General features: G+C 41.8%; 1 protein-coding gene across 1 annotated transcript; it reads right to left on the reverse strand.

Annotated features, from left to right (window-relative positions):
* Nucleotides 1-3273: 3273 nt before the first annotated feature.
* Nucleotides 3274-27187, reverse strand: LOC145342603 (lysosomal protective protein-like). The gene is made up of 11 exons (XM_080188150.1): nucleotides 27033-27187; nucleotides 21495-21606; nucleotides 20844-20981; nucleotides 17980-18138; nucleotides 17104-17195; nucleotides 14184-14268; nucleotides 12023-12172; nucleotides 11632-11762; nucleotides 9665-9827; nucleotides 8750-8839; nucleotides 3274-3357 (listed from the first exon to the last, which is right to left on the reverse strand). The coding sequence occupies exons 1-11, from the start codon at nucleotides 27185-27187 to the stop codon at nucleotides 3274-3276; spliced, it is 1359 nt and encodes a 452-aa protein (XP_080044276.1).

Below are 27187 nucleotides of genomic sequence, written 5' to 3' on the forward strand. Positions count from 1 at the left end.
GAGAGGTTGAGGAAAGGATTGCGGAGACGATCCTGGATAGGAGTGAAAGTAATAGGGTAATTGTTATGGGGGACTTTAACTTTACTAATATTGATTGGAATAGCTCTAGCTCATTAGAGGGGTCAGTTTTTGCACAAAGCGTGCAGGAAGGTTTTTGACTCAGTATGTAGATAGGCCAACTAGAGGTGAGGCTATATTGGACTTGGTGCTGGGAAATGAGCCAGACCAGGTGCTAGACTTGGAAGTTGGTGTGCATTTTGGTGATAGTGACCACAATTAGGTTACGTTCACCTTAGTGATGGAAAGGGATAGGCATGAACCTCGGGACAGTAGTTTTAGCTGGGGGAAGGGTAATTATGAGGCTATTGGGAGAGAATTAGGAAGCATAGGTTGGACTAGGAGACTACAGGGTCTGGGAACGTCCAAAATGTGGAGTTTTTTCAAGGAGCAGCTACTGCGAGTCCTTGATATGTATGTCCCTGTCAGGCAAGGAGGGAATGGTCGAGCTAGGGAACCGTGGTGCACTAAAAAAGTTGATTCGCTGGTTAAAAGGAAAAAGGAGGCTTATGTCAGGATGAGACTTGAGGGCTCAGGTAGTGCACTAGAAAGCTTTAGATTGGCTAGGAGGGAGTTAAAGAGTGAGTTAAGAAGGGCTAAAAGAGGACATGAGAAGACTTTGGCTGATAGGATTAAGGAGAATCCTAAGGTGTTCTATAGATATGTTAAGAACAGAAGATTGGTTAGGGCAAGATTAGGGCCAGTTAGAGACAGCAGTGGGAAGTTATGTGTGGAACCGGAAGAGATTGGAGAGGCATTGAACCAATATTTCTCTTCGGTATTCACGCAGGGGGACATAAATGTAGCTGTGGAGAACACTGGGTTACAGGGCTGTAAACTGGACAGTATTGCAGTTGATAAGGAGGATGTGCTAGATATTCTTGAGGGTTTGAAAATAGATAAGTCCCCTGGGCCGGATGGGATTTACCCTAGAATTCTCTGGGAGGCAAGAGAGGCGATTGCAGAGCCTCTGGCTCTGATCTTCTGGTCATCGTTGGTCACAGGTATAGTGCCAGAAGATTGGAGGATAGCGAATGTTGTCCCATTGTTTAAGAAGGGGAACAGAGACTTCCCCAGGAATTATAGACCGGTGAGTCTTACTTCTGTTGTGGGCAAGGCTTTAGAAAAAATTATTAGGGATAGGATTTATAGTTATTTAGAGAGTAATGAATTGATTGGAGATAGTCAGCATGGTTTTGTGGAGGGTAGGTCGTGCCTTACTAACCTTATTGAGTTTTTTGAGAAAGTGACCAAAGAGGTGGATGGGGGTAAGGCAGCTGACGTGGTATATATAGACTTTAGTAAGGCGTTTGATAACGTTCACCATGGAAGGCTTCTGCAGAAAATGCAGATGTATGGGATTGAGGGTGATTTAGGTAATTGGATCAGGAATTGGCTAGCAGATAGGAGACAGAGGGTGGTGGTTGATGGTAAGTATTTGTCATGGAGTTCAGTTACGAGTGGTGTGCCTCAGGGATCTGTTTTGGGGCCACTGCTGTTTGTAATTTTTATAAATGATCTGGATGAGGGTATAGTTGGGTGGATGAGTAAATTTGCTGGTGACACCAAAGTCGGAGGTGTGGTAGATAGTGAGGAAGGGTGTCATAGTTTACAGAGAGACTTGGACAAGTTGCAGAGCTGGGCCGGGAGGTGGCGGATGGAGCTTAATGCGGAAAAGTGTGAGGTAATTCACTTTGGCAGGAATAACAGATGTGTAGAGTATAGGGCTAACGGTAGGACTCTGAATAGTGTGGGTGAACAGAGGGATCTAGGTGTATGTGTACATAGATCCCTGAAAGTTGGGAATCAAGTAGATAAGGTAGTTAGGAAGGCATACGGTGTCTTGGCGTTTATTGGTAGGGGGATTGAATTTAGGGGCCGCAGCGTCATGTTGCAACTGTACAAAACTCTGGTACAGCTGCACTTGGAGTACTGTGTGCAGTTCTGGTCCCCACATTATAGGAAGGATGTGGAGGCTTTGGAGAGGGTGCAGAGGAGGTTTACCAGGATGTTGCCTGGTATGGAGGGGAGATCCTATGAGGAGAGACTGAGGGATTTGGGGTTGTTTTCGTTAGAAAGAAGGCGGCTAAGAGGGGACCTTATTGAAACATAAGATGATTAGAGGTTTAGATAGGGTGGATAGTGATAGCCTTTTTCCTCGGATGGAGAAAGCTAGCACGAGAGGGCATAGCTTTAAATTAAGGGGTGGTAGTTATAGGACGGATGTCAGGGGTAGGTTCTTTACCCAGAGGGTGGTGAGGGATTGGAATGCCCTGCCTGCTGCAGTTGTAAATGCGCCTAGTTTGGGGGCGTTTAAGAGATCCGTGGATAGGTTTATAGATGGAAAGGGATTGGTTTAGGTTAGAAGGTCATTGCTTTTTAATTGGTCGGCGCAACATCGTGGGCCGAAGGGCCTGTTCTGCGCTGTAATGTTCTATGTTCTATGTTCTAAGACAAGGCTCTTCAGGCCATTGTTTCCGTGCCGGCCATCAAACACATTTATTCTAACCCATTTTCCATCATTTGGTCCATAGCTTTTACTGCTATGGCATTTCAAGTACCTACCTAAGTGTTTAAATGTTGTGAGGATGCTTGCCTCTACCACCCTTTTAGGCAGAGAGTTTGTTTCCCACCACACTCTGGATGAAAAAGCTTTTCCTCAAATCCCCTCTAATTCTCCTGCCTCTTACCTTAAATCTATGCCCCCTGGTTATTGACCCCTCTACTAAGGGGAAATGTTTCGTCCTATATACCCTATCTCTGTCCCTCAATTTTGTACACAATCAGGTCCCCCCTCAGTCTTCTCTGCTCTAAGGAAAACAACCCCAGCCCAGTAAGCCTCTCTTCATAACTTAAACACTCCAGCCCAGACAACACACCGGTGAATGTCCCCTGCACTCTCTCCAGTGCAATCACATCACTTCCTAAAATGTGGCCATCCAGCTTGTGCAGTAAAGACATCAAAAGTTCCTTTCTGAAATTGTCAAGTTTATTCAGCACTCTGACCGTTGTAAACAATCACATTTAACAATTATCTTGAAGAACTGATTAGTTTGGAAATTCCAATGATTAGCAATCTTGAGATTGCAAAAATCCCATTTTGCTCAATTAGCAACCACCTGAGCTGTTTGTGTAAAAAAGAGAGGTAAACATTTAAGTGAGAATAAGGCAATAAGGTAGCAAGGCAACACACTGTGAGGACAAGCTGTAGCCCAATTAATATGCAGAGTTGGAGAGGAAGGATTCAAACATCTTCAAGGCTTGTGCCGGTGCCCACTGTGGTACCATGTGTCCAGCTCCCTGAGGAAGAGAGAGGGTGAAGAGTTAGGATCAATGGACATCATTATCACCCTGATAAATTCCACACACCAATTCCATTTCCCTTTCTGAACTCAAAATAACCCATAATAATCAGTATCCAGGGAGGCTGGTTGCTAGGTGCTGTATGAGTGATGCCATAAAGCAGCCCCTGAATATTGTGATATCATCGTTGTAACTTAATTCTATAGATAGCAATGTTGCCGTGCCAACCAGCTACCCCATATTCAAAACAGGTAAATCTGATTATAAGTGTCACTGCTGTGTGTGGATTTAAATTTTCAATCAGTTGGACCCTTTATTTGATGAGAAACACAAGTTGTTGCCTCCAAATCGATACTTTCCTTGTTATTGAGAATTCCAAGTGAAGGGCTGGAGTGCAGGATATTAGTATTCAAACTCAGAGAGTACGAACAAAGAGCCAATGACCAGATAGGATTCAGCAGCATAAAACTACATGAGGTGAGAAGGCCTAGTCATCGAGAAGACATCCACCACCAACATTTCAGGCCAGCGACGGATGGACAGTAAATGGCAGCAAAGCTCCAGATGAATTAAAAAAGATTGGAGAGTGGAGTGTTACAGAGTCAGTGTGAGAAAAGAGAGGAGGGGGTGGAAGGGAATAGCGAGATGGGGAGACTATCAATATGAAATGAGGTGTGTGGTCTCACTGGTTGTTGAATGCCCTGTGAATACAGCAGAGAAGTTGGGAATTTGGTATTTGGTGCAGAGGAGTGAGGAGCTGCTGTTTTTTTTTTGTTTCTGAGACTCGTATTGGTTCCTGTAAACTTGAGGCAACAAGAGTTTGGAGTTCCTCCCCACCCCACTATGTTTCAAGCTTAGATAATGAGCCTGATCTTCCCAGCTGCTGACGCCAACTGCAGGGATTGTGCATGATTATCTCTTTGCCCCTTCCCATCCATGACCTCCATTCACAGTTGGAACAACAAAGGAGAAAACTGGTAATGAGGACCTCATTTTAGGAGGTAGTTTTTTTTTTTACAGTCTTAAGTTTATGGGTGGGTAAAGTGAGTGAGTAGACAAATGAATGGACAGGTGAGCAGGTGGTGAGATGGGAGAGGGTTGATAGACTTTTGGGCTCTTAACCAAGCCTAAAGTTTGTATTTTGGCTGCGAGCCTAAGCTTCCATTAGACTACTGAAATTCTTGAGTCCCAGGGAAATCATTTCATGGCTGGAGGAGCCAGCTAGGTTAGGAGTGTAGGGTGCATCCCTGGCTCATGATCCAAATTAGCCTGCAGTCCTGTGAAAATCGATAATCTTAGTATCAGGTCCCAGATTCCATTTTTAAAGTGATCCCCAGACTTGACGAATTTCATCCTGGAGTCATTGAGTTGGATTCTGAGCACCCTTGACAGTTTGCTCCAGATTACAGTTATACGTTGCACAGAGGTATGGATTCAGGATGGGGCTGGTGTGACTGATAGTGTAAAGTGAACGAAACCAGTAGAGATAGAGAATGAGGAACCCCAGAAACTCATCCGATCCAACAGATACAATGCATTTGCTACCTTTGAGAATATAGATAAAGACAGCTGGAAGCATAGCTGGAATGTTGACTATTGCTTTCGGGAGCAGGAGAATGTTCAAAGTGAGGGGGATGGGCAGAAGGGAAGTCTAATGTGGCAGTTTTTGGGGAATCAATAATTAGGGTGACAGATAGCCATCTTTGTTTGCAGAATTGGGAGCCCTATAAGGCTTGTCACATTCTTGATGCCGAGGATAGGACATCTCAAACCAGCTGGAAGATCTGTTGGGGCGGTGGGGAGGGATTCAGTCATTGGTAATCAATGTTGGGACTAACATAGGAAAGAACAGGCAAGAGGGATAAGTAAATTTTGACATGGCCAGCATCTGTTGCCCATATTTCTCTGCCCATGAATTGAGTGATTTACTGGGCCATTTCAGAGGACAGCTAAGAGTCAACAATATTGCTGTGGCTCTGTCTCAGTCACATGTAGACCATTCCAGGTGAGGACAGCAGATTTCCTTCCCTAAAAGGACATTAGTAAAATAGATTGGTTTTTACAATAGTTTAATGGTGATCATTAATCAGACTAGTTTTCAACTCCAGATCAGTGACATTACCATTATATCACCATCCCTCCTTGAAGGGAGTAGTGTTACAAGGAGGAGCTCCGTTACATGGGACACTAGCACTAGTAGTGAGACAGGAAGGAATTGGGATGGGCATCACCAGAACTGAACTTGGACCAGGAACATTGTGGAAATGGTACAAAGAGCAGTCATAAGGACATTAAGCTGGCAAATGGCAGAGAGAGCCATCTGTGATAGTTCAAAAGCCAACAGAAGCAAATTGATCAGAGGAACATCAGGAATTGCTTTAGGTATCATAGATAAAGGGAAAGCTAAAAGTTGTGAAGTAATTAAATCTGGAGAGAGAAAGGAGGAAAAATTAGAATAGAATTTAAGACTAACTAGAGTTGTGTATTGGCTGCATGGTAACAGCTAAAGTAGACTGTATTAATGCAGCGATTCAGCAAACACATGACAGTGACAGAATGCTTTTAATGAGCGATTTTAACTTAATCTTGTTTAGGATAAATAGATAAGCACAAGTCAGAAAGGCAATGAATAAATGATGGCCTAGCTGGCGATGCCCACATCCCTTAAAAGAATAAAAACAATTCCTAATGTGTCTGGGATAGTTGTTTCCTGTGATGTATCTGTGAGTCTATGAAGGGCAGTCAACTTAGATTTAATAATTTCATAATGAGCTGTTCAATTAGTTAACTGTCTGTTTGTGACCATTTATACATTATGTTTGGAAGGGAGAACCATAAAACAACCAACAGGATTGTAGATTTTGGTAACTTCAGGGCGATGAAGCAGAGACTGACCAATCTGTTAATGAATAGTTAAAGTGACGGTAAATCAGTGAGAATTAAATGTGATTTTGAACCCAATTAATTCCTGAGGGGAGGAGCTTTTCTTGTCAAATGAGACAACCACAAACAACTGAAAAAGGTAAGAGGCAACATAAATTAAAAGAATTATGTGGAAAAAGTGACTCAGAGCTTGGTGAGTCTGAAAGAAACACAAACCAGCAAAGTTGACTTAGCATATAGTAACCGTTACACTGAGGCAGGATAGAAATAAAGTACAAGTGCAATCAAATCAATGCAAAATTTACAGCAGGAGAAATATGAGTGCCTGAGAAACTGATTAACTTGCTGGTGAATTACTTTTGTGTCAGGATTTACAGTGAAGAAAACTGTCATCATGCAAACATTCCAAGGAATTGAATCACAGTCAAGGACCCAATAAAACAAGGATAAGCAATATTGTAATAAAGAAAGACCTAATGGCACTCGAATGACTAATGCACAGGAATAGATGATTTGCACCATTGGGTTTAAATCATAGAAACCCCACAGTACAGAGAGAAGCCGTTTGGCCCATCAAGTCTTCACTGACCACAATCCCACCCAGGCCCTAGCCCCATATTCCCACATACTTACCCACTAATCCTCCTAACCTACACATCTCAGGACACTAAGGGCAATTTTAGCACAGTCAATCAATCTAACCCGCACATCTTTGGGTTTAAGTAGGTGTGAATATTGTCAGTGCTCGAGCATAGCTGTAGAAGGTTCATCTGATTTGGAAATCATTCCTCTGGATTGGAAAATAGTGAATGTCAGTCTGCTAATTTATAAAGATGAGAAAGGAAGACCAGCGAGTTGTAAACTAATTAATCTAACATCAGTGGTGGGAAAAGCGCTCAAATCTGTAACTAAGGGTTGTGACTGAACACCTTCAAAATTTTCAGCTGCTCAGAGAGAGTCAAAATGGATTTGTAAAGGCTGGGTCATGCATGATGAATCTGATTGTATTTTTAAAGAGGTAAGTGAAATAGTGGAGAGGGGAATATATATGAATATTATTTATATGGACTTCCAGAAGACACTTGATAAAGTTCCACATAAAGAGATTGTTAGCTAAAGGTGAAGCCCATAGACCTGCAAGTAAATTATTGTCCTGGTTAGAAAATAGGCTGAATAGAAAGAGACAGAGTTTAGATAATGCACAGGTAACAAAAGCAAATTACTGTGTATGTTGGAAAATTGAAACAAAAGCAGAAAATGCTAGAAATAGCAGATCTTGAATGAATGATTTTGATCAAGTACCTTTCCTTAGCTACAGATACTTTAATTGGTTGGAAGTTGTGTCCCACAAGGTTCTGTGGAGAAACCTCAACTATTGACGATATTTACTCATGGCTTAGATGATGGGATAGAGGGTGACATTTTCACATTTGCTGACACAAAGAAAGACAGCATTGTACAGTGTAGATGTAAACATAACATGATAAAGAGATGCTGATAGATTAAATGAATGGGCAAAACTGGCGAATGAATTTTAATGTATGCAATGAATTAAAAACTAACAGAAGGAATTCAACAAAACTTTGTACACAAGTAGAGTATAGGCTAGGGAAGAACTAATTACTTTTCAGCAAAGGTGCTGAACGGGATCGAGATCCTGGAATTTCAAAAATGAACTTTAAAAAAAAATGAATGTTCTGGGTTGTCTGATTTAGAATGTTGGTATTGTTTAAGAATGTTGTGAATTATCTCTGCTGCTGTTAAAATGTAAGCAGAAGTTTCAGACTAGGTTGTTGGATGTGGATTGCTCAAATGAGATGGAAAAATATATTTCTTTTTCAGGTTTATACTTATGGAATCTCAACCTGGCAGGGCAAAACCTCAAGAAAGAACTGTGTCATTGTAATAATGCAGAGTTATCAAAGTGATGGTATGTATTCTACTGGGTGTCATTTTCTGTTTTAAAGTTGAAATTGATATCTTTTCTTGTTAACAAGAATCTATCAGGAACTGGGCATGTGGAGTGGAACCACAGATTAACCATGATTTCATTGAATGGCGGAACAACTTTGAGGGTGGTGTGGGGACACACAAGTGGAGTACCATGAGGGTCAGTGTCAGAGGGTGAAGGGGTTATCACACTGGTCAGTTCCACTCAGTGTTTGGGAGGATATTTCTACCACAAACAAGGTCACAATGACAGGTTATCTGGTCATGATCAAATGTCCATTTGTGGGAACTTGCTGGACACAAGTTTGCTGCTGTGGCTCCAACATTATAACAATAATTACACTTTAAACCAAAAATCATTTTGGGACAGGTTGAGGTCAAGAAAGTTGATATATAAATGCAAATTTTTCTTTCTCAAAATAACTGTGGTCATCACTCTGCTTCATCCATATCTAATGAGAATGTGTCTTGTCTCATGTTATACTTTTATTGCTAGGTGCAGGTTTCACTATTGCTCAAATGATTCTGCATTTAAAGGAAAAGAAGCAGGAGTTACCTTGACAGTCAGGAAGGTGAGTTGCCCATATTGTTGGTAGAATCCTGCGACCTGGTTATTGTAAATCCATGGTTGGTAGTCCAAGGTTTTCTGGTATTAAAATAGGTCAGTTAGACAGCTCGTTAATTATTTATTGAGAATGACACAACTGTCGCTCAAGTCTTATTGAAATTCCACACAGGCTGGAGATGATATTTCTCACATTAATACATTGCAGATACACTTATCTCAGTTCGTTGACACTGTCCAGGGCAAAAGAACCCATCTACCAGATTAAACATTCATTCCTTCTACCATAGGCACACAGTCATTGCCACGTGAACTATCTACAAGATATACTGCAGCAACTCACTGAGGCTCCTTCAACCGCATCTTCCGAAAGGTGTGACCTCTAGAGGGACAAGGACAATGATCCCACTACTACCTGCAAGTACCCCTCTAAGTCACACACCACCCTATCTTGGAAATATATTTTATTCCTTCACTGTCGCTGGAATTAGCTCTCTAACTGCACTGTGGGTGCACCAATATCATATGGACTGCATGGTGCAAGAAGGCAGCTCACTACCACTTTCGAGGGCAATTAGGGATTGGTGATAAATGCTGGCTGAGCTTCCTATAAATGAATAAAAAACCAAAACTTCAGCAGTTGATTCGTTATTGATCCCAGCCTTATCCCACATCCATATACACACTTTCCAGCCAGGGTCAGTGATCAGCCACAGGGAATTTGCACTTATTGCTCATCTTCCATAACTACAAACATCTCCAGTGTCCCCACACCCAGGACTGGATCAGCTGCTTAACTGAATACAGAATGTGACAATAATATTACAAAATGAAATGTTTACAGAGTCATGGAGGTCTATAAATCAATGTGATACATTTCAGACCAATTCTGAATATCGTACATACCTGCTGATTCAGCGACTCCACAAACCAGTTATTACCCAGAAAGTTACAGGCCATGTCAACGTCCCCGTTGTAGACCAGCGCACGGTAACCGTCGCTGAGCAGTTGCAGATAGAAGTCACTCATGTCGGTATAGATACATTGGTAGTTGTAAGTAACCACATCACTGCAGGGGAGGAGATGGTTTAACTCAGGTTAGAATAAATCATAAATTTAATCCAAGATTTAGTTCATGAGTTTAGAACAACTTAGATTAATCTACTGGTAGTGTACTGTAGTCGAGGTGTTTAAAATTATAAAGGAGTCAATAGGTTTGAGTTTTATTACTCAAGGGAATTAAGTGTCGAAGAACTAAGGCAGCTAAATGGAATTGAATTACAGAAGAATGATGATCTTATTGAATGGCGGAATGGGCTTGAGGGACTGCATGGCCTCTTGTTAATGCTCATACTGAGCATATTCAGTAATAATAAAGCTAGGTAATTGGATCATTGTAGTTGCTGATACTTGACATCATTTCTCTCTCACAAACAATTGTAATGTGTTTAACCAGTGAGATAACCATGGTAAATTGTCTTGAAGATGTTATATTCACTATTAATTTATAATGTCATCAATTGTACAGCTATTACTTTGGAATGACGTTGACTGGTCATATACACATGCTGGACTTTTTGCAAAGGACATTGGTTACAGCAGCTACTGTGCTGTATATGTGAAGGACAGAAGCTGCTTTATGGAAACACTCAGTGTGGAGCTCTTAGAGATGGTTAAAACCGGAGAGAGAGAGAGAGAGAGAGAGAGAGATCATGTGGCCTGGTTCTCGGATATAAAAGATACTGGATTTGAACAAACAGAGACTGGCACTGGGGCAACAATCTTACTCCCCTCTCTTTTCTCTAGATCCTCTCTCACCAAAGCTGAGCTGTTTGTGATTTGAAAACCCACTAGAAGGTTTCATTGCTGTACGATGAGGACACTTGGAGGATCCTGAATCAACATGACTATCCCCAAGGAAAAAGAGAATCAACAAGTCATAACTGTCTCAGCAAGAACCCCAAATACAAGCAGCTCTTGCTGAAAGTGACATTTCAGTTATAAAGAGACATCTGAACAATCCATGAACATTTTTTTCTCCCTTTACCTTTTATTTGGCTGATGTTTGATATCTGATACTCTACAAAACTGTTAGTTCTCTTTAGCAAGCTTGAAGATAGTTATGTGTATGTTGGCTTTGGATTAGTGGGTAGTTAGGACATAATTCTACATTTTAAACTTTTTGTTAGTACTTTCTGCAAACTAACTCTTGTTAATGTAAGGAACCTGGTTGTTTCATACCAAGCTGCATAACATATAGTTATACACATATTGAAATGACAATATCACCTTTTTAAATTCAAACTCTAAAACCAACCTAGGAGTGGGACAAAGAGGAGTTAGTTCAACCCATCTACTAACATTTCAATGTCTTTTCTAGTCATCAGCTATTTTCCAAATCTCTTACTTTTGGGAACATCAGCAAACTTCAGGATTATGGGATACATTTTCACTTTTGCCCACAAGAGGTAAAGGGTCAGCTGCTCAGTTTATACCTCTTGGATTTTTGTTCCCACTGACCCCATTTGTAGTGGGTGAAAATTAGGCATTTGATCCACAAACAGCAACACTCAGGCTATTGAGGTTAGACTGATTCAACAAGATGCCTGGTTTATCTCACCCTGGACACTTAGCATAAAATCTCAACCATTGCATACAAGACTTCGGACCGAGTGCTGGAAAGTAAGATTAGAATTGATATGTGCTTGATAGCTGGTGCAGACACAGTGGACCAAAGGGCCTCTTGCTGTGCTACAAAACTCAATGACTCCATGACTGTGACACGTCCATGCAATACTGAGGCTATGTTATCCTGCTGGAAGTACTGCCAGTCACTGGTGTGTCTTAAAGATGCTGCCAGCATGTTCTCTTACCTGCAGAGTTCCCAGGGCTGGACAAAGTCTGGGATGTTTAGGGCTTTTCTCACATCTGCACGATTTAGCCAGGTCCACGGAGCAGTATCATTGAGACAGGGGGGAACACCGGTCTGTGCTGTAGCTGCATTCTGATAAGAAAAAAAGGTAAAGTATTAATAAACTCCAGATAATTAGGAATTGTTTTTCAGTAAGATCAGGAAATATCTATAAAGGAGGGTGGGTGGACTGTTGGGATTTTGTAGAATTGGAATTAAGATTGGGGAAATCTGAATTCAATAGAATGAGAGTGAATGGAAGGGAGCTGCTCCACTTGGAGCGAATGGGATTCTATATGGTGGGAATGAATGGAAAGGGATTGGAAAATAAAATGGAAATAGATGGCATGTACCTCTGGCAGTTCAAATTTGTAAAATCGGAAGAGGTTCTTCATATCTGTGTGGAAGCGGCTGTTCCTTCCTCCAACTCCCCCAGCACAATTCTGGTAAAGCGAGTACAGATTGAGTCCACTGCTGTAGATGATCGTGAAGACTTTATTGATCTGTAAAGAAAATAATTTTCCACCGACAGTTATCCAAATACCCATCAGTTTGTCAACTTTGTATTACATCTGCCTAACTGGGAACACACATCTGGGCTACATCTACATGTAAGCTGACAGTCACATGCATAAACCCATGAGGACTAGTTGACAGGGCCATTGAAAAACATTATGGAATCACGAGCTTTATACAGAGGCCAAAAATGGGAAACTAAGGAAATTGTGCTAAATAAGATTTTAAACTGTCAACTATCTTATTAGAACAGACAAAATTCTCCCCAGTGTTCTGGCCCTCAGAGCGTGGGTGGCTGACAGAGTGTCAGTGGACTACTAATCCAGAGACTATGGTAAAGCTCTGGGGACCCAAGTTCAAATACCACCACAGCAGATGATGAACTTTGATTTAAATAAAATCTGGAATTAAAAGTATAATGATGACCATCATATCATTCTCATAAAAACCCATCTGTTTCATTAATGTCTGTTAGGGAAGAAAGTCTGCCACCCTGTACTTGGACTGACCTATATATGACTCCAGATCCCAATTGGGTTGACTCATAATACCTTCGATATGGCCTAACAAACCACTCTATTCAAGGGTAACCTGGCTCAACCTTAAATGCAATACCCACATCACCTGAATGAATTAGAAAAACAGCAGCTAAGCACATAAGAACATACATGTGCATAGATCCCTGAAAGTTGGCACCCAGGTTGATGAGGTTGTTTAGAAGGCATACAGTGTGTTAGCTTTTATTGGTAGAGGGATTGAATTTTGGAGCCGTGAGGTCATGTTGTAACTGTACAAAACTCTGGTGCGGCCACACTTGGAGTATTGCGTACAGTTCTGGTTGCCGCATTATAAAGGAGGATGTGGAGGCATTGGAAAGGGTGCAGAAGAGGTTTACCAGGATGTTGCCTGGTGAGGAAGTCTTATGAGTAAAGGCTGAGGGACTTGAGGTTGTTTTCATTAGAAAGAAGAAGGTTGAGAGGTGACCTAATTGAGGCATACAAGATGATCAGAGGGTTAGATAGGGTGGATAGTGAGATCCTTTTTCCTCGGATGGTGACGGCTAACATGAGGGGACATAGCTTTAAATTAAGGGGTGGTAATTATAGGATGGACGTCAGAGGTAGGTTCTTTACTCAGAGGGTAGTAAGGGTGTGGAATGCCCTGCCTGCAGTTGTGGACTCGCCAACTTTAAGGGCATTCAAATGGTCAGTGGATAGGCATATGGATAACATTGGAATAGTTTAGGTTAGAGGGTCATTAGATTGTTGCGCCGACCAGTGGAACCATCGAGGGCCGAAGGGCCTGTACCGCGCTGTAATGTTCTATGTTCTATAAGAAATAGGAGCAGGAGTAGGCCATCTAGCCCTTCGAGCCTGCCCCGCCATTCAGTAAGATCATGGCTGAACTGAAGTGGATCAGTTCCACTTTCCCGCTTTCTCCCCATAACACTTAATTCCCTTGTTTAGCAGCTGGTGCAATTTAAATTCATTTGAGGCATTGAATTTAGATATGGCCTTTTGGTTAAGATTATGGGTCAGGTCAAGCACAACATCAGTTGCAATTGCTTTACTTGTCAGCTTGGATCTTGTTGGTGTCTCTTGTGGGGACCATAAATTGAATTTGAAGCAATCAAGGAGATGGATTAAGGGATTGCCCTTCCACTCTGTACATTGTCTTTGTAACTTTCAGCAAGGAAAAAGCATTTCTTTAAAAATTAATTGGCTTTTAACTGCCCTCAGAAATGACTAAACAATCCAAGGACAGTTCGGGAGGGGCAAAATTACTGGCCTTGCTAGCGATGCCCATGTCCCATGAAAACATTTAAAATGACCAATCAGCATCATTAAACCCAAATGTTTGATATATTGTATTGTAAATTGTGGGATCTTGTGGTTTTTAGGATGTTCTGAGATTGTGAAATGTACTGTAGAAGTACAAGACTTTCATTTAGTCACAGGATTTGGAATCAGAGTGAGCGAATGAATGAGGGGAACCTACTGATTCTCGGCAGGAATAGTTGCTGTTAGTGACAAAGTTGCAGGTTCCACCTTGGCAGCAGTATGTGTTCAGGTTTTTCCACAATCTGTATCAGGAATGAAAGAAAGAGAAAATTGTGATTTAATTCACAACATCTGACTGTGCCTTTTGAGTGTTGAGGGCCAGGCATCCTTATTGTGAAATATCATGAGATAGTTTCTCTCCTTCCCATTGCATCCCTTTACCCCAGCCTCCTTGTGTCATTTCATTAGTCCTTCATGCACTGAGTTTCTTATCTGCATTGTTTGGAGCCAGTGGTTCAGTTGAGATTATGTAGTGGTAATGTCACTGGACAGGCAATCCATAGACTCAGGCTTGTGCTCTGGGGACACGGGTACAAATTCCAGCAAGATAGCTGGTGGAATTTAAATTGCATTAATAAATCTGAAATTTCAAGTTAGTCCTCAGTAATGGTGATCATACAATTATCATTGATTGTTGTTAAATCCATCTGGTTCACTATTGTCCTGCAAGGAATGAACTTACTTTTTCCTTATCTGGCCTGGCCTATGTGTGACTCCAGATGCATGACATTGTGACTCTTAAATGCCCTTTGAAATGGCTGAGCAAGTCACTTAGTTCAATGGCAATTAGGGACAGGCAACAAATCTGGGCCCGGCCAGCAATGCCCACATCCATGAAAGAATAAAGAAAGAAATTAGTGACACTGTTTCACTAAATACGTACACAACCCAATACTTGCATATATTGACACATTTCTAATGTGTTTAATGCACTGTTGTAGATTCTGCAAATCCCAGTAGAAATTAATGAAGTTAATCTGCTGTGTTTAAATTGTCCTTTCTGCTCCATACACTTCTCAGTGAGGGAGATTAGTGTCTCTGCATAAAAGTGGTACATCATTTTATAGCTGAAACTGCATCCCACCAAATCACTACCTATGTGTAAATTAAAAAAAAAGTTTGTAATCTGTTGAATGTGAAAATTAATTATACTGATTAAGTTTGACTTCACGTACCAAACATTACCTTTGGTTGAAATAGGACAACCCACCACTACCTTTTCTGGACACCCAAAATGGGAAATAAATGTCAGTGATGCCCACATGGCATCAATGAATATAAAAATAAAAAGACCTGACTATAACTGTTAAGAACTGGAAAATTCCTGGTGAATTGGCCACAAGGTCACTGACAGGAACTTGTTCTGTGCCATAGAAGTTGCCCAATAGTGCAGTCTCTGGCAAAATGCTACCTCGAACGTACCATCTATTAACTCAATTCAAAGGAATACTGAGAAATTGTTCATAAAATTACCATTGGGTGAAAGTTTGCAATAATATTCTTCAATCCTATCATTGTACGTATTTCTTGTCTACAAAAGCTAACTTCCTGTTATCAGCTTTCTGCCTTTTGCAGTCCCGTGACGATATTTAGAACGTAACATGTCTGTGTAAACTTTTAGCATTGTAATAACATCTTCATGCCAGTGATGGTCCTGCATCATCATTTTTGTGATGGTGTAATTGCAGTGCTAATGATTTATGAATGTCGTTTGAATATAAATGTAGACATAGGAATGTATAATGGAAACTAAACAATCTCCTGTGACATTGAACTCAGCAAGTCAGAAAATATCACTGGTCTGTCTCTGACATCTCATACTGTCTTTTTTCTTGTTTCTTTCCTTGTAACTATTTTCTTTGTAGGTGCCTTTCTTACAATTCCATTCTAAGGCAAAGTCCTGCATTGGGGAAAGAGCCTCTAATGGTGGAGGTTGTGGAGAAAATGTGTTCCCCATTCCCATTTTATCATGTATTTATACATTCCCAGCATCTTGTCAATCCTGGTACTGTTCCCGAACCTTTCTTACAGTTAGCTCATTCCTATTTTCTGCCCAAAGACACGAACCCACAACCAGCATGCTCTTCCCTGCCTTGTATCCTTTGTGATTTCCAAAGTTCAATCTGTTGTGTTTTCTTTTTCCAAAGCGAACTCTAACTGGAGTGAGGAAAGGCTCCCTATGCTTTTGTCTCTATTTTGCAATTTGCATTCTAGGTGTCAGAAACTCACGGATGAGAGAGAGAATAAAACTTAAAAGAAATAGGAGCAGGAGTTGGCCATTCAGCCCCTCAATACAGCTTTGCAATTCAGTAAAGCCAAAGCCAATCAGATCATGGCCCCACTTACACTTTCTTGCCTGTCACCCATATCCCTTCACTCCCACGTAGGTTACAATCTGTCTAACTCAGCCTTGAATTTATGAAATGACCCAGCTTCCATTGTTCTCTGGGGAAGAGAATTCTAACGATTAATGACCCTCAGAGTAGAAATTCTTCCTCATCACTACCTTAAATAGGACAATAGCTTATTGTAAAACTGTGTCCCTACTTTAAGATTCCTCCGTGAGGTGAAATATTCCCTTTATGTTGACTTTGGCCCCCTCTGAACCTTGCATCTTTTAGTAAAATCATTGCTTATCCTGGTAGCCTGGCTGCTTCAATGGGTATAGTTTAAAATTTATTTATTAGTGTCACTAGTAACACTGCATTAACACTGCAATGAAGTTACTGTGAAAATCCAGTGCCTGTTGGGGACACGGAGGGAGAATATAGCATGGCCAATGCACCTAATCAGCACATCATTTGGACTGTGGGAGGAAACCGGAGCACCCGAAGGAAACCTGTGCAACAAGGAAGAACGTACAGACTCTGCACAGACGGTGACCCAAGCTGAGGATTGAATCCAGGTCCCTGACACTGTGAGGCAGCATTGCTAATCACTGTGCCACTGTGCAGTTGTCCAACATTGAGCCCTAGACTGTGCAACATTTTGGAGTGCGTGAGGGTGATGCCCCTTTTACCCCAACCTCGCGCTGTGATTAAATACACTCGGTTTGGAGGTTCAAACATAATACCCACGTGTCCCCAAAGAGTCCATGGTAATATCCAAAATAGACGAGTGACTGGTCATTGAGATATGCGCTGCTCATTCCATTCCCGACTGCAAATCCCTGGAACACAGAATGTAATATCACCACAAGAAGCTGGGCTCCTGCTCCAATCCCTCACAGACCCTGAAGACAGTGATTCTAGGATGTATAAGCACTGACATTCATTAGCATGTACAATGGGGCCAATGCTTCCTCAACATACAGCAATGATATGCCTGAACCAGCTGCCACTAGGGATTGGCTTTGGGATTGGATAGTGCTCCTGTGCACCAAATCACTGAGGTGTACTGCAGCTTGTACCAGTAACTCAATGGGTATCATTCTCACCCTCTGAATCAGGAGGTTCTATTTGAAAAACTGGAGTATGTCTGTTCAGCCTGGCACTTCAGGGCAGTACTGCTAGAATGCCTCATTGTCAGACATGCTTTTTTTTTCGATGAGACATTAAACCCTGCCATCTCAGATGGAGATAGAAGATTTCCTGGCACTATATCAAAGGATAGCGAGGTAATCCTTCCTTGTGTCCTGGCCAAATTTTATCCCATCAACATCAGAAAACCAGGTTATTGCTGGTTGTGTGAACTGGCTGTGTCCAAATTGGCAGCCATGTTTCCTACATTACATTGATTATACTTCAAATGTACTTCATTGTTTGAGAGACTGTTTGGGACGTTGTGATAAAATTACTCTCTCATACCCTTTGTTAAGTGCTTCAATCCCATGTGTGGGGAGAGGCAGCATTCCAGATTCCAATTGGGACAATCCACCCAAACAAAAACAGGTGGAGGGAGGATCATGGGGCCAGGAAGAGGCTGATCAGTGCCCAGAACAGAAATGCAAATACCTTGAAGTTAATCTTGGCTGGACCTTTGGCGATTTTCAGGCTCAGACTCGGCACATAGACACCCCCATAACTTTCACCAGCGACGTAGAACTCATTACTCCTGAGGCTGGGAAACTTTCTGAAGAAGTCTTGCAGGGCCAGGTAGTTGCTCTCTGCGACCTGTCAAAGTGGGGGGTGGTGGGGGTGTGAATATGAGATCAGTGTTAATGCTGTGCTTCCTGTGGGGTGACACGACTCAGAGAACCTGCCAGCTGAAATCATTGATACTACTGGGCTCAGGTTTGCTGGCTGCCTTGAAAGCTTTGAGATGGAAATTACTCATGGTAATATCCAAAGCAATTCTGAAGTTAGCTGTGGCACATTGGGTAGCTCCTACACCTCAAGAGTCAAAAGGTTGTGGGTTCAAATCCCAGTTAAGACACTTCAGCACACAATCCAGGTTAATTCCCAGTGCTGATATTAAAACTGTGTGCAGTCAGATGTGTTATCTTGCAGATGAGACACTAAACCAAAGTGCTAAATGCTTTTGTAGTGGTGTAAAAGGCACATGACACTATTATAAACACAATCAGGGAATTCTTGCTACTGACCTGACCTACTATTTGTGGGATCTTGCTGTGCTCAGCCTCTTTCCCATGTTCCCTACAAGACTATCACCCTTCAGAAATACTTGATTGGTTCTGAAGCGCTTTCGGACATCCAGGGGTCGTGAAAGATGCTACAGGGATACAAGCTTTTTTTCTTTGACTCAATAAATCAAATTGCTCTTGGCTACAGAATACAACATATGAAATCCTGGCAATCTGATGTCTTTGAGATGTTCAGTTACCAGGGAGGCTTCTGACACTATTACCAAACAAGTGATCAGAGTACAAAAAAGTGGGAAGGTATTGAAAATGGATCACACATCGGATGGGAAGAATTGAAAATTGATAAAACTTAAGAAAGCAAAAAAATGTTTGTGAATGGAGCTGGATCAGAGTGGAAAACGATCATGATTGAGTGCCACAGGGCACACTGCTGAGGGCACATTATTAGATGGAGGAAGAAAATGAAATTGTCTTTGTTTGCTGATGACTTCAAACAGTAGTGAAGAAACAAAATACACAGGAAAGTGGATAGTTTGAGAAAGTTTCTAAAAGAGTGACAAATGTTAGTTAGGAATTCAAAAATATTAGTGTGAACATAAATTAAATAACTTGATACAATATAGAGTGAAATGGGGCAATGATGCAGGGTTCACTGAAACTAACAGCATTGTTTGTGGCATCAGCAAGCTGAAATTTGAGAAGTGTTACATAGGAATGTAAGGAAAATCGATGTAGATTACGGAAATACATATAATACTGGTAGCTGTGCTCCAGAAAGAATATCCTGACACTACAGGAGTGTAATGGAACTATTAATTAGCTTAGGACATGTGAGCTGTGAGGAAAATTTGAAGACCATGGGATTGTTCACTATGGTGAAGAGTTTTATCCAAGGTTTTTAAGAGAATTGATCAATTCTCAGTGTGAATACAAACAAGGTGACTTGGGTACACAATAACAGTAACCGGGTACAGTATGAAAAGTTCATTGTGTCATGAAGCAGCAGCAAGGAAAGATTTACTAGCTGGGAATTGTACCTATAGCTAACTACAGATTTTTAATAGCATTGATGAACTGAACTTCAATAATAAATTCAACATTGATACAAGCTCTAGAACCAGTGAGTATTTTGAGGGAAAATACATAGTTAGCTTCATTTAAATTACTTCATGAAGATGGTGGTGAACATATGAAATGGGCTGTCACAAACAAACAGAAAATGTCAGCAGGTCTGACAGTATCTTTGGGGAGAGAATAGAGTCAATGTTTCGAACCTGGATGACCCATCGCCAGAGAATATGAAATGTGCTGTTGAGAGGAAGACGATAGGGAAAGGGAGAATTGGATAGATATTTGAGGCAGTGACTGATCTTGGGGGAGTTAAGATAAGCAATGCTTTTCTGTACCTTCCTGTGTCCAACATATAAAACTTTCCATTGATAAAGGAAAGATTTTGAAATGTACTTATTAAAGTAAAGGGTAAAGAGAAGAGGGTTAGTTCTGTCACTAGACTGTAGCCACAGTGTCAGAGACAGGAGTTCTTTGTGCTTCTTATTTACCGAAGGATTAAATCCTTCAGGTGTTTTTGATATTGTGATGGGCTGAATATGTAAAGCACCTGACACTGTCACTGTTTAGTTTCGATCCTGGGACTCTGAGGCCACAAGCTGACACCTGGATTATCAGAGCAAAATGCTTCTCCATTTTCCAAGTGCAATGAGGGTCCTGCGGTGTGAGAAAAACACCTTCATTTTACAGAGAGACACAGCCCAGTCAGGAAACATACCCAGTTTAGAAACAAGGAAAGTTCTGCCTGGGCAATGGGGCACGAAAAGATCACATTCACCTAAACAGCAATTGTCATCACTTATCAATAGATAGCTCATTGCATGAGGGGAATTAAAACATCTGAAATGTCAAAAAAAAAATCAGCCAGGAGAGAGTACAGAGATTACAGGAGAAGGAGGGGTAAGAGAAGAGCAGAGGCCTCATTCTCTCAATAAAGAAAATGAACATGGTGACATGTAAAGGTTCATCGAGAACATGATCCATCTCAATTAACAATCTGGATAGGATTGTCAACACCTGCACCTCAAGCAGCTACCTTGTGTGATGCACTGAGTGTTGGATGCAAGAAATAAATGGTCCTGGATTTCAAATGTTTAGTGTTTTGGAATTTGCAGGCACATTTCTACCCTTGGGTGACCCAGCCAGCAGTAACCAGCTCTTACCACCTAGGAAGTTCTCATAGTGGTGGCAGGTTGAGCACAGTACCTCAATATCATTGGTGGCATAGTTTTGATCATCAGAATAGGAGAAGCCAACCCCAGCCGGAGATTCCAGGTACAGAACATTGGCCACCTTGTTCCAGCTGTACTCATTGATGTAGAGTGTGCGACCGTTATCATTCACCTAGAAGCAAACACACTGGAGTTAACAGGATGTGGCCTATTGACCAGAATCTGCATTACCCAACTCATCAAATTCCCACACTCCACTGCAACACCCCCCATCACTCTTTCCACCTCCCCACAACCCATAGAGCTCTACACACAGCAGCCTTTAGGAGCTCCTTGGCTTTTTACCTCCTGTTCACTCGGTACACATCTTTCCATTTCAAATCCCATTGGGGGAATTGGGGAGTAGAGTATAAATGTACAACCCTGTACAGCACTGAGCCAGACTGACCAGGTTCCAACCCGAATGGGTGTTCTGGGATTGGGGAGAAGAAACAAGGGCTTGGGCTTTCCAATCTTCAAGCACCATCTTGGGGTGATAGGCAGGCATTGGGTCAGGACAGAATCAGGAACCTTGGATGTTCCCTTCTCACTTTGCCAGAAGAATTTAAAGCCAACACTGCTGCCTTTTCTGAGGTTAGCCAACAGTAAAACTCAATCCTCACCCTTCAGTGAGGCAAGTACTTACATGCAAAGGTCCATTTTCCGAAAGGAATCCATCTAAGGAACTGCACCCAGGTCCACCATTCAGCCATAAGATGACAGGGTCATTGACTGGGTCTTGCTGGGATGTCACAAACCTGCAGGAGCCAAAACAAGTTGGAATGAGTGTCTATTCCTGGGGACCATGGAAGAGCATGGAGAGATAAGATACATTAGGATCATTAACTGGTTCCAGCAAAGGGAGGAAGCTATTCATCCACTTTCAAGTGTACCAACTCTCTTTGAGATCGACTCAGCTAGTTCCACTCTCCTGCCTAACCCCATAGAGCCCTTAAAATCATTTTTGTCAATGATTTTAAATCAGTGCCTTCTAGTTTTTTGATCCTTGAACCAATGGGAACTGTCTTTCCCTCTCTACTCTGTCTGTTGTCACCTGATTGTAGAATCACCCATCCAGATCACTCCTGGCCCTTGACTTCCAAAAGCATGGGTTCTCTTTATACTATCGACATTTTTACAAAGAAGTAATCTAATTGAGGTCTTTAATATGTGAAAAGGGTTTAACAGGAGTGAAATTAGGAAGTAGTTCATCAATCAAAGGGTAATGGAAATCTTGAGGCCAAGAAGGCTGGGGATTGTGGAGGACAGTTGGAGCATTCAGAACTGAGACCCATGGAGTTCTGATATGTAGGGGCATTACGGGCGATGAAGTAATAATCGGGAGAGTGAATTGAGATACAGATCTGAACACAAGAAATAGGAGCAGGAGTAGACCATACAACCCAATGAGCCTGCTCCACCATTTAATACAATAAAATCATGGCTGATCTTGGGCTTCAACTCCATTTTCTCACCTGCTCCTCATATCCCTTGATTCCACAAGATGATAAATCTTGGTGGTACAGTGGTACAATGGCTACCACTGCTACCTCCCAGCTCCAGGGACCCAGGTTCAATTCCAGCCTTGGGTGATTTGCACATTCTCCTTGTGTCTGTGTTTTTGTTGATGCAGATTCAATGGGCTGAATGGCCTCCTTCTGCATTGTAGAGCTTCTATGGTTAAATATGTTGAATGATGGAGCAACCCCAACCTTTTGGGAGAGAGAATTTGAAAGATTCTCAGCCCTTTGAGTGAAGGAACTTCTCTTGTCTCAGTGCTAAGTGATCATCTCTTTATCCTGAGAATGTTTTAGATTACCCAATCCACAGACACAATCTCTCGATGTCTACCTGATCAAGCCTCCTCGGAATATTTTATGTTTCAATCAGATCACCTCTGATTTGTCCAAACTTTAGATTATATAAACCCAATTTACTCAACCTCTTGTCAGTGGACAACTCCCTCATCCCAGGGACCAATTTAGTGATAGGTAGAGAAATCAAGGGCCAGAGTCAGATAAGGGCTGAGTAAAAAATAGTAGGAAAGGGAAAAGAGAAGTTAAAAGTGCCCAACCCAAGGTTTTGTACCTGAATGCTTGGAGCATTAAAAACAAAATGGATGAATTAGTTGCACAGATAGATGTAAAGAGGTATAATATAGTATTGGAGACATGGCTCCAAGGTGAGCAAGGATGGAAACTAAACATTCAGTGTTTAAAAAGAACAGATAGAAAGGAAAAAGGTGGTGGAATTGCGTTGTTTGATTAAAAATGATATTCATACAATATTGAGGAAAGATATTAACATAGATGATATGGAATCTGTATAGGTCAAGTTAAGAAACAACAAGGGGCAAAAAACATTGGTGCAGGTGGTATACAGACCACCAAACTGTGGTGGTCATGTTGGAAAAAGCATTAGACAGGAAATGAGAGGTGCTTGTGTTAAAGGAACATCCGTGATTATGAGCAACTTTGATTTGCATATAGATTGGGAGAGTCAAATTAGTCCATAGCACAAGAGAAGAGGAATTTCTGGAGTGCATATGGGATGGTTTCCAGAGCAATACACTGAGGAAGCAACAAGGGAGCAGCCATCTTGACTGGGTGTTGTGCAATGAGAAAGGATTAGTTAGCAAACTAGTTGAGAGAATTGCTGTGGACAAGTGATCCTAATTGGACAATCTAAAACAGTTTTAGGATAAAGAGATGATCACTTAGGGCTGAGACAAGAGAAGATTCTTCAGTCATAGGACTGTGAATATAGATATCTAAAGAGAAAAAGATTGACAAAATGAATGTAAGCCCCTTGCAGTCAGAAATGGGAGATTTCATATTGGGGAATAAAGAAAATATGGTGGAATTCTTTGTCAAGGTGGATAATGATACATTTGATTAAACTTATAAAATTCTAACAGGGTTAGACAGGGTAGGTTCAGAAAGAATGTTCCCAATGTTGTGGGTGGGGGGGAGGGGGTCCAGAACTAGGGGTTATAGTTTGAGGATAAAGGGTAAGAGGTGAGGAGAAATTTCTTCACCCAGAGGGTGGTAAATATGTGGAATTCAGTACCACAGAATGTGGTTGAGGTCAAAACATTGTCTGATTTCAAGAAGCAATTAGATATAGCTCTTGGGGTGGGGGGGGGGGGAAGGGATATGGCAGGGGGGAAGGGATATGGCGGGGGGGACGGGGCGATCAGGATACTGAATTCCATGATCAAAATGAATACTGGAGCAGGTTCAAAGGGCCGAATGGCCTACTGCTGCTTCTAGTTTCTATGTTTCTCTGTATTGCCTTTTTTGCAAGTACATCCTTCCTTAAGTATGGAGATTGAAACTACATATTATCCCAGATATGTATTTGCCCATTTGCTGCTAGCTGTTCCTCATGGAATGGTACGATGGATTCCATCTTCAGCACCCACTGGAGCTGATGGATTGTGACAGCTCAGCACATTAATAGTTGGAGGCTGCTCAATTGAGGTGAGTGATAGCTGATCAGTAGGACACGATGGTCCTTTCACTGTCAGAGACTACCCATCGTATCCATTCTCTACACCAGCTGAGTTAGGCTTATTGCAGAGCTGCTGTCTCCCATCTTGTAATGATGCTCCATAGTGAAGCTGGAGTCCTGTCCAGACATAAACACTTATGGAGACCTGAACTGTTCAAATGTCAAGGTCCTCCTCTGGACCTCCCTGATTGAATCAAAGAAATACAAAGCACTATGTTTGGCATCAGCTTGGTTGCAGGTTTCTGGAAAAATGAAAAGATTCCCAGAAAGATGAAAGGCTCTCTAGTGTAGTAACAACATACATACATATGTTAACATTATATATTGAAATGTACGAAGGTCAGTCAGATGCACCAGTATGAGTGGTATGGTGGCAAAGTGATTAGCACTGTTGCATCAGTGCCAGGGATCCTGGTTAGATTCTGGCCTTGGGGCACTGTGAGAAGTTTGCACCTTCTCCCTATGTCTGCGTGGGTTTCCTCTGTATACCTCCCACAGTTCAAAGATGTGCAGGTTAGGTGGACTGGCCATGCTAAATTGTTCCTTATTGTCCAAAGATGTGTCGGTTAGCTGATCTAGCCAAGGCAAATACATAGGGTTACGGGGATGGAGGGGCCTCTGAGGCAGGGAGTTCCGAAGTTGCATGACCCTTTAGAGAGAAAAAGCCTCTCTTCATTCTCTATCCTGAAAGGCTGACCCCTAATTTTAAAATGGTGCCCTTAGTTCTGGACCCACCTGCAAGAGGAAACATCCCCTTTCCACATCTGTCTTGTCAATATTGTTCAGAATCTTGTACACTCAATCTTCTAAACTCCAGTGGAAAGAAGGTGTTTATTCAGTTCACCTTTCACATTGAAACCAGGATGCTATCTGTTAAAGTATATCAGTTGGGAGTAATTATCCCTTGAACTGAGGGCTAGTCTGTTTCAGAGACCATTTAAGAGTCAACCACATTTAGAATGCAAGTTCTGAAACTTTGGGCCAGACAGTTGAAGGCAATGGTCAACGGTGAACCAATTAACATCAGGTTCTCAAGAGGCTAGAGTGGAAGAAACAAAGTTACCTCAGAAGACTGGAGGATGGGGCATTCTAGAGGAGACTACAGACGAACAGGGACGTGAGTCCATGGAGGGATTTGAAAACAAGTTTGAAATTTTCAAAGTTCAGGCATTGCTTAACTGAGAGCCCATACAAGTCAGTATGGGGATGATGGACGAACTGGACTTGGTGTGAGTTAGAAGAAGGACAGCAGAGTAATGAACGACACCAGGTTTCGGAAGGTAGAACCATTTCGAAAATAGGAGCAGAAGTAGGCCATTCGGCCCTTCAATACAGCCCTTCTATTCAGGTCGATCATGATTGAACTTCTACCAAAATGCTATTTTCCTGCACTACTCTCATATCCCTTGCTATCTAGAAAACTGGATGGAACCTGGCAGGCTGGTGAGAAAGTAGTTGGAGGAATAAAGATAAGAGTTAATAATAGCAAATAACCTCACATTATTTATTTTAACCACAATGCAATGTAAGTGAACAAAACAAATCCTATCACATTATGTATACGTTCCTAACATAAGCTAAAACCTCCTAAAATATCTCCCCAGTCGTCTTCATTTAGGGTAACTCCAGTTTTCTACAGCCTTTCTATCAATACACATCATATACTTACAAGAGGAGGGGGTGAAAAATGGGTGACAAGGGAGAGTATAGGGTACACTGGAGAATTTTGGTTTTGAGACTGATTCCTCCTCCTTTGTGTCAACTGAGGCTTAACTGGGAGCATTCTTATCTCTCAGTCACAAGGTCCTGTGTTCAAGTCCTAACCCCAAGACTTAAGTTTTTAAGGTAATACTAAGATAAACTAGAAAATATTGGAAATACCCAGTAAATCTGGCAGCTTCTGTGGAGATAGAAGTAGGTCAATGAGCTTTTGTCAAGTAGAAGTGATGGTGAAGGAAATGCTGTACAGTCAGAGTGCCATCTTTCAGATGAGATGTGAAACGAAGTTTCCGCCTTTTTGAGTGGACCTAGAAGTAGAATGGGGAGTTCTCGCCACAACCTTGGCCAATATTTCTCCCTCAATCACCATCAGAAAATCAGATTATCTAGTCTTTATATATGGTGTTTGTGGGAGCTTGCTGTGCACAAATTGGTTGCTCCATTTGTTACATTACAACAGTGGTTACACTTCAAAAATACTTCATCATCTGTAATGCATTTTCAGATGAATAGTAGTCAGGAAAAGTGCAAATGCAAGATGTTTCCTTTATTCTCCACTTTGACTCTTCCTGGATATATCCTACAATCAGATTCCTCCTCCTCCTCCTCCTCTTCCCCCCCCAACATTCATTCTTTCTGTCTGATCACAAACACTAGATGCCAATGGGATATTGAACAGTGGAAGGCATCACTGAGGGATTAAATAAAAAGTGATTAGAAGCAGTAAAAGCTGCACAGTCTCTCCCAATCACAATTTCTCCCAATCTCATCTCATGAGCAAGCCCAAAGTTTAGTTGAGCCTATTATAATATCCAACTTTACACAGATCAGGAACCTAATTGGGACCTTCGCCCATTGAGAGTTTAGGAGACTGGGGACCGTCAGGCACTAGTTCTATTCTGTCCCCACTGGGTATCCAGTGTGCCAGTTATGTGGAGCCCCATTCACTTACCAGTAATGTAGATGTTGGCCAGGAGATGCCTCTAGGTACCCTGACCACTGTCTAAAGTTGAGTTTGGTGTTCAGACCCGGCAAGGACAGGACTTCATCTTGGGCATAATATCCTAGAGCGCCGCTCACACAGAGCAACAGCAAACCCCACCACAT

This window comes from Carcharhinus amblyrhynchos, chromosome 4 (assembly GCF_965287045.1).
Source record: "Carcharhinus amblyrhynchos chromosome 4, sCarAmb.v2.hapA, whole genome shotgun sequence".
Classification (NCBI taxonomy): domain Eukaryota; kingdom Metazoa; phylum Chordata; class Chondrichthyes; order Carcharhiniformes; family Carcharhinidae; genus Carcharhinus; species Carcharhinus amblyrhynchos.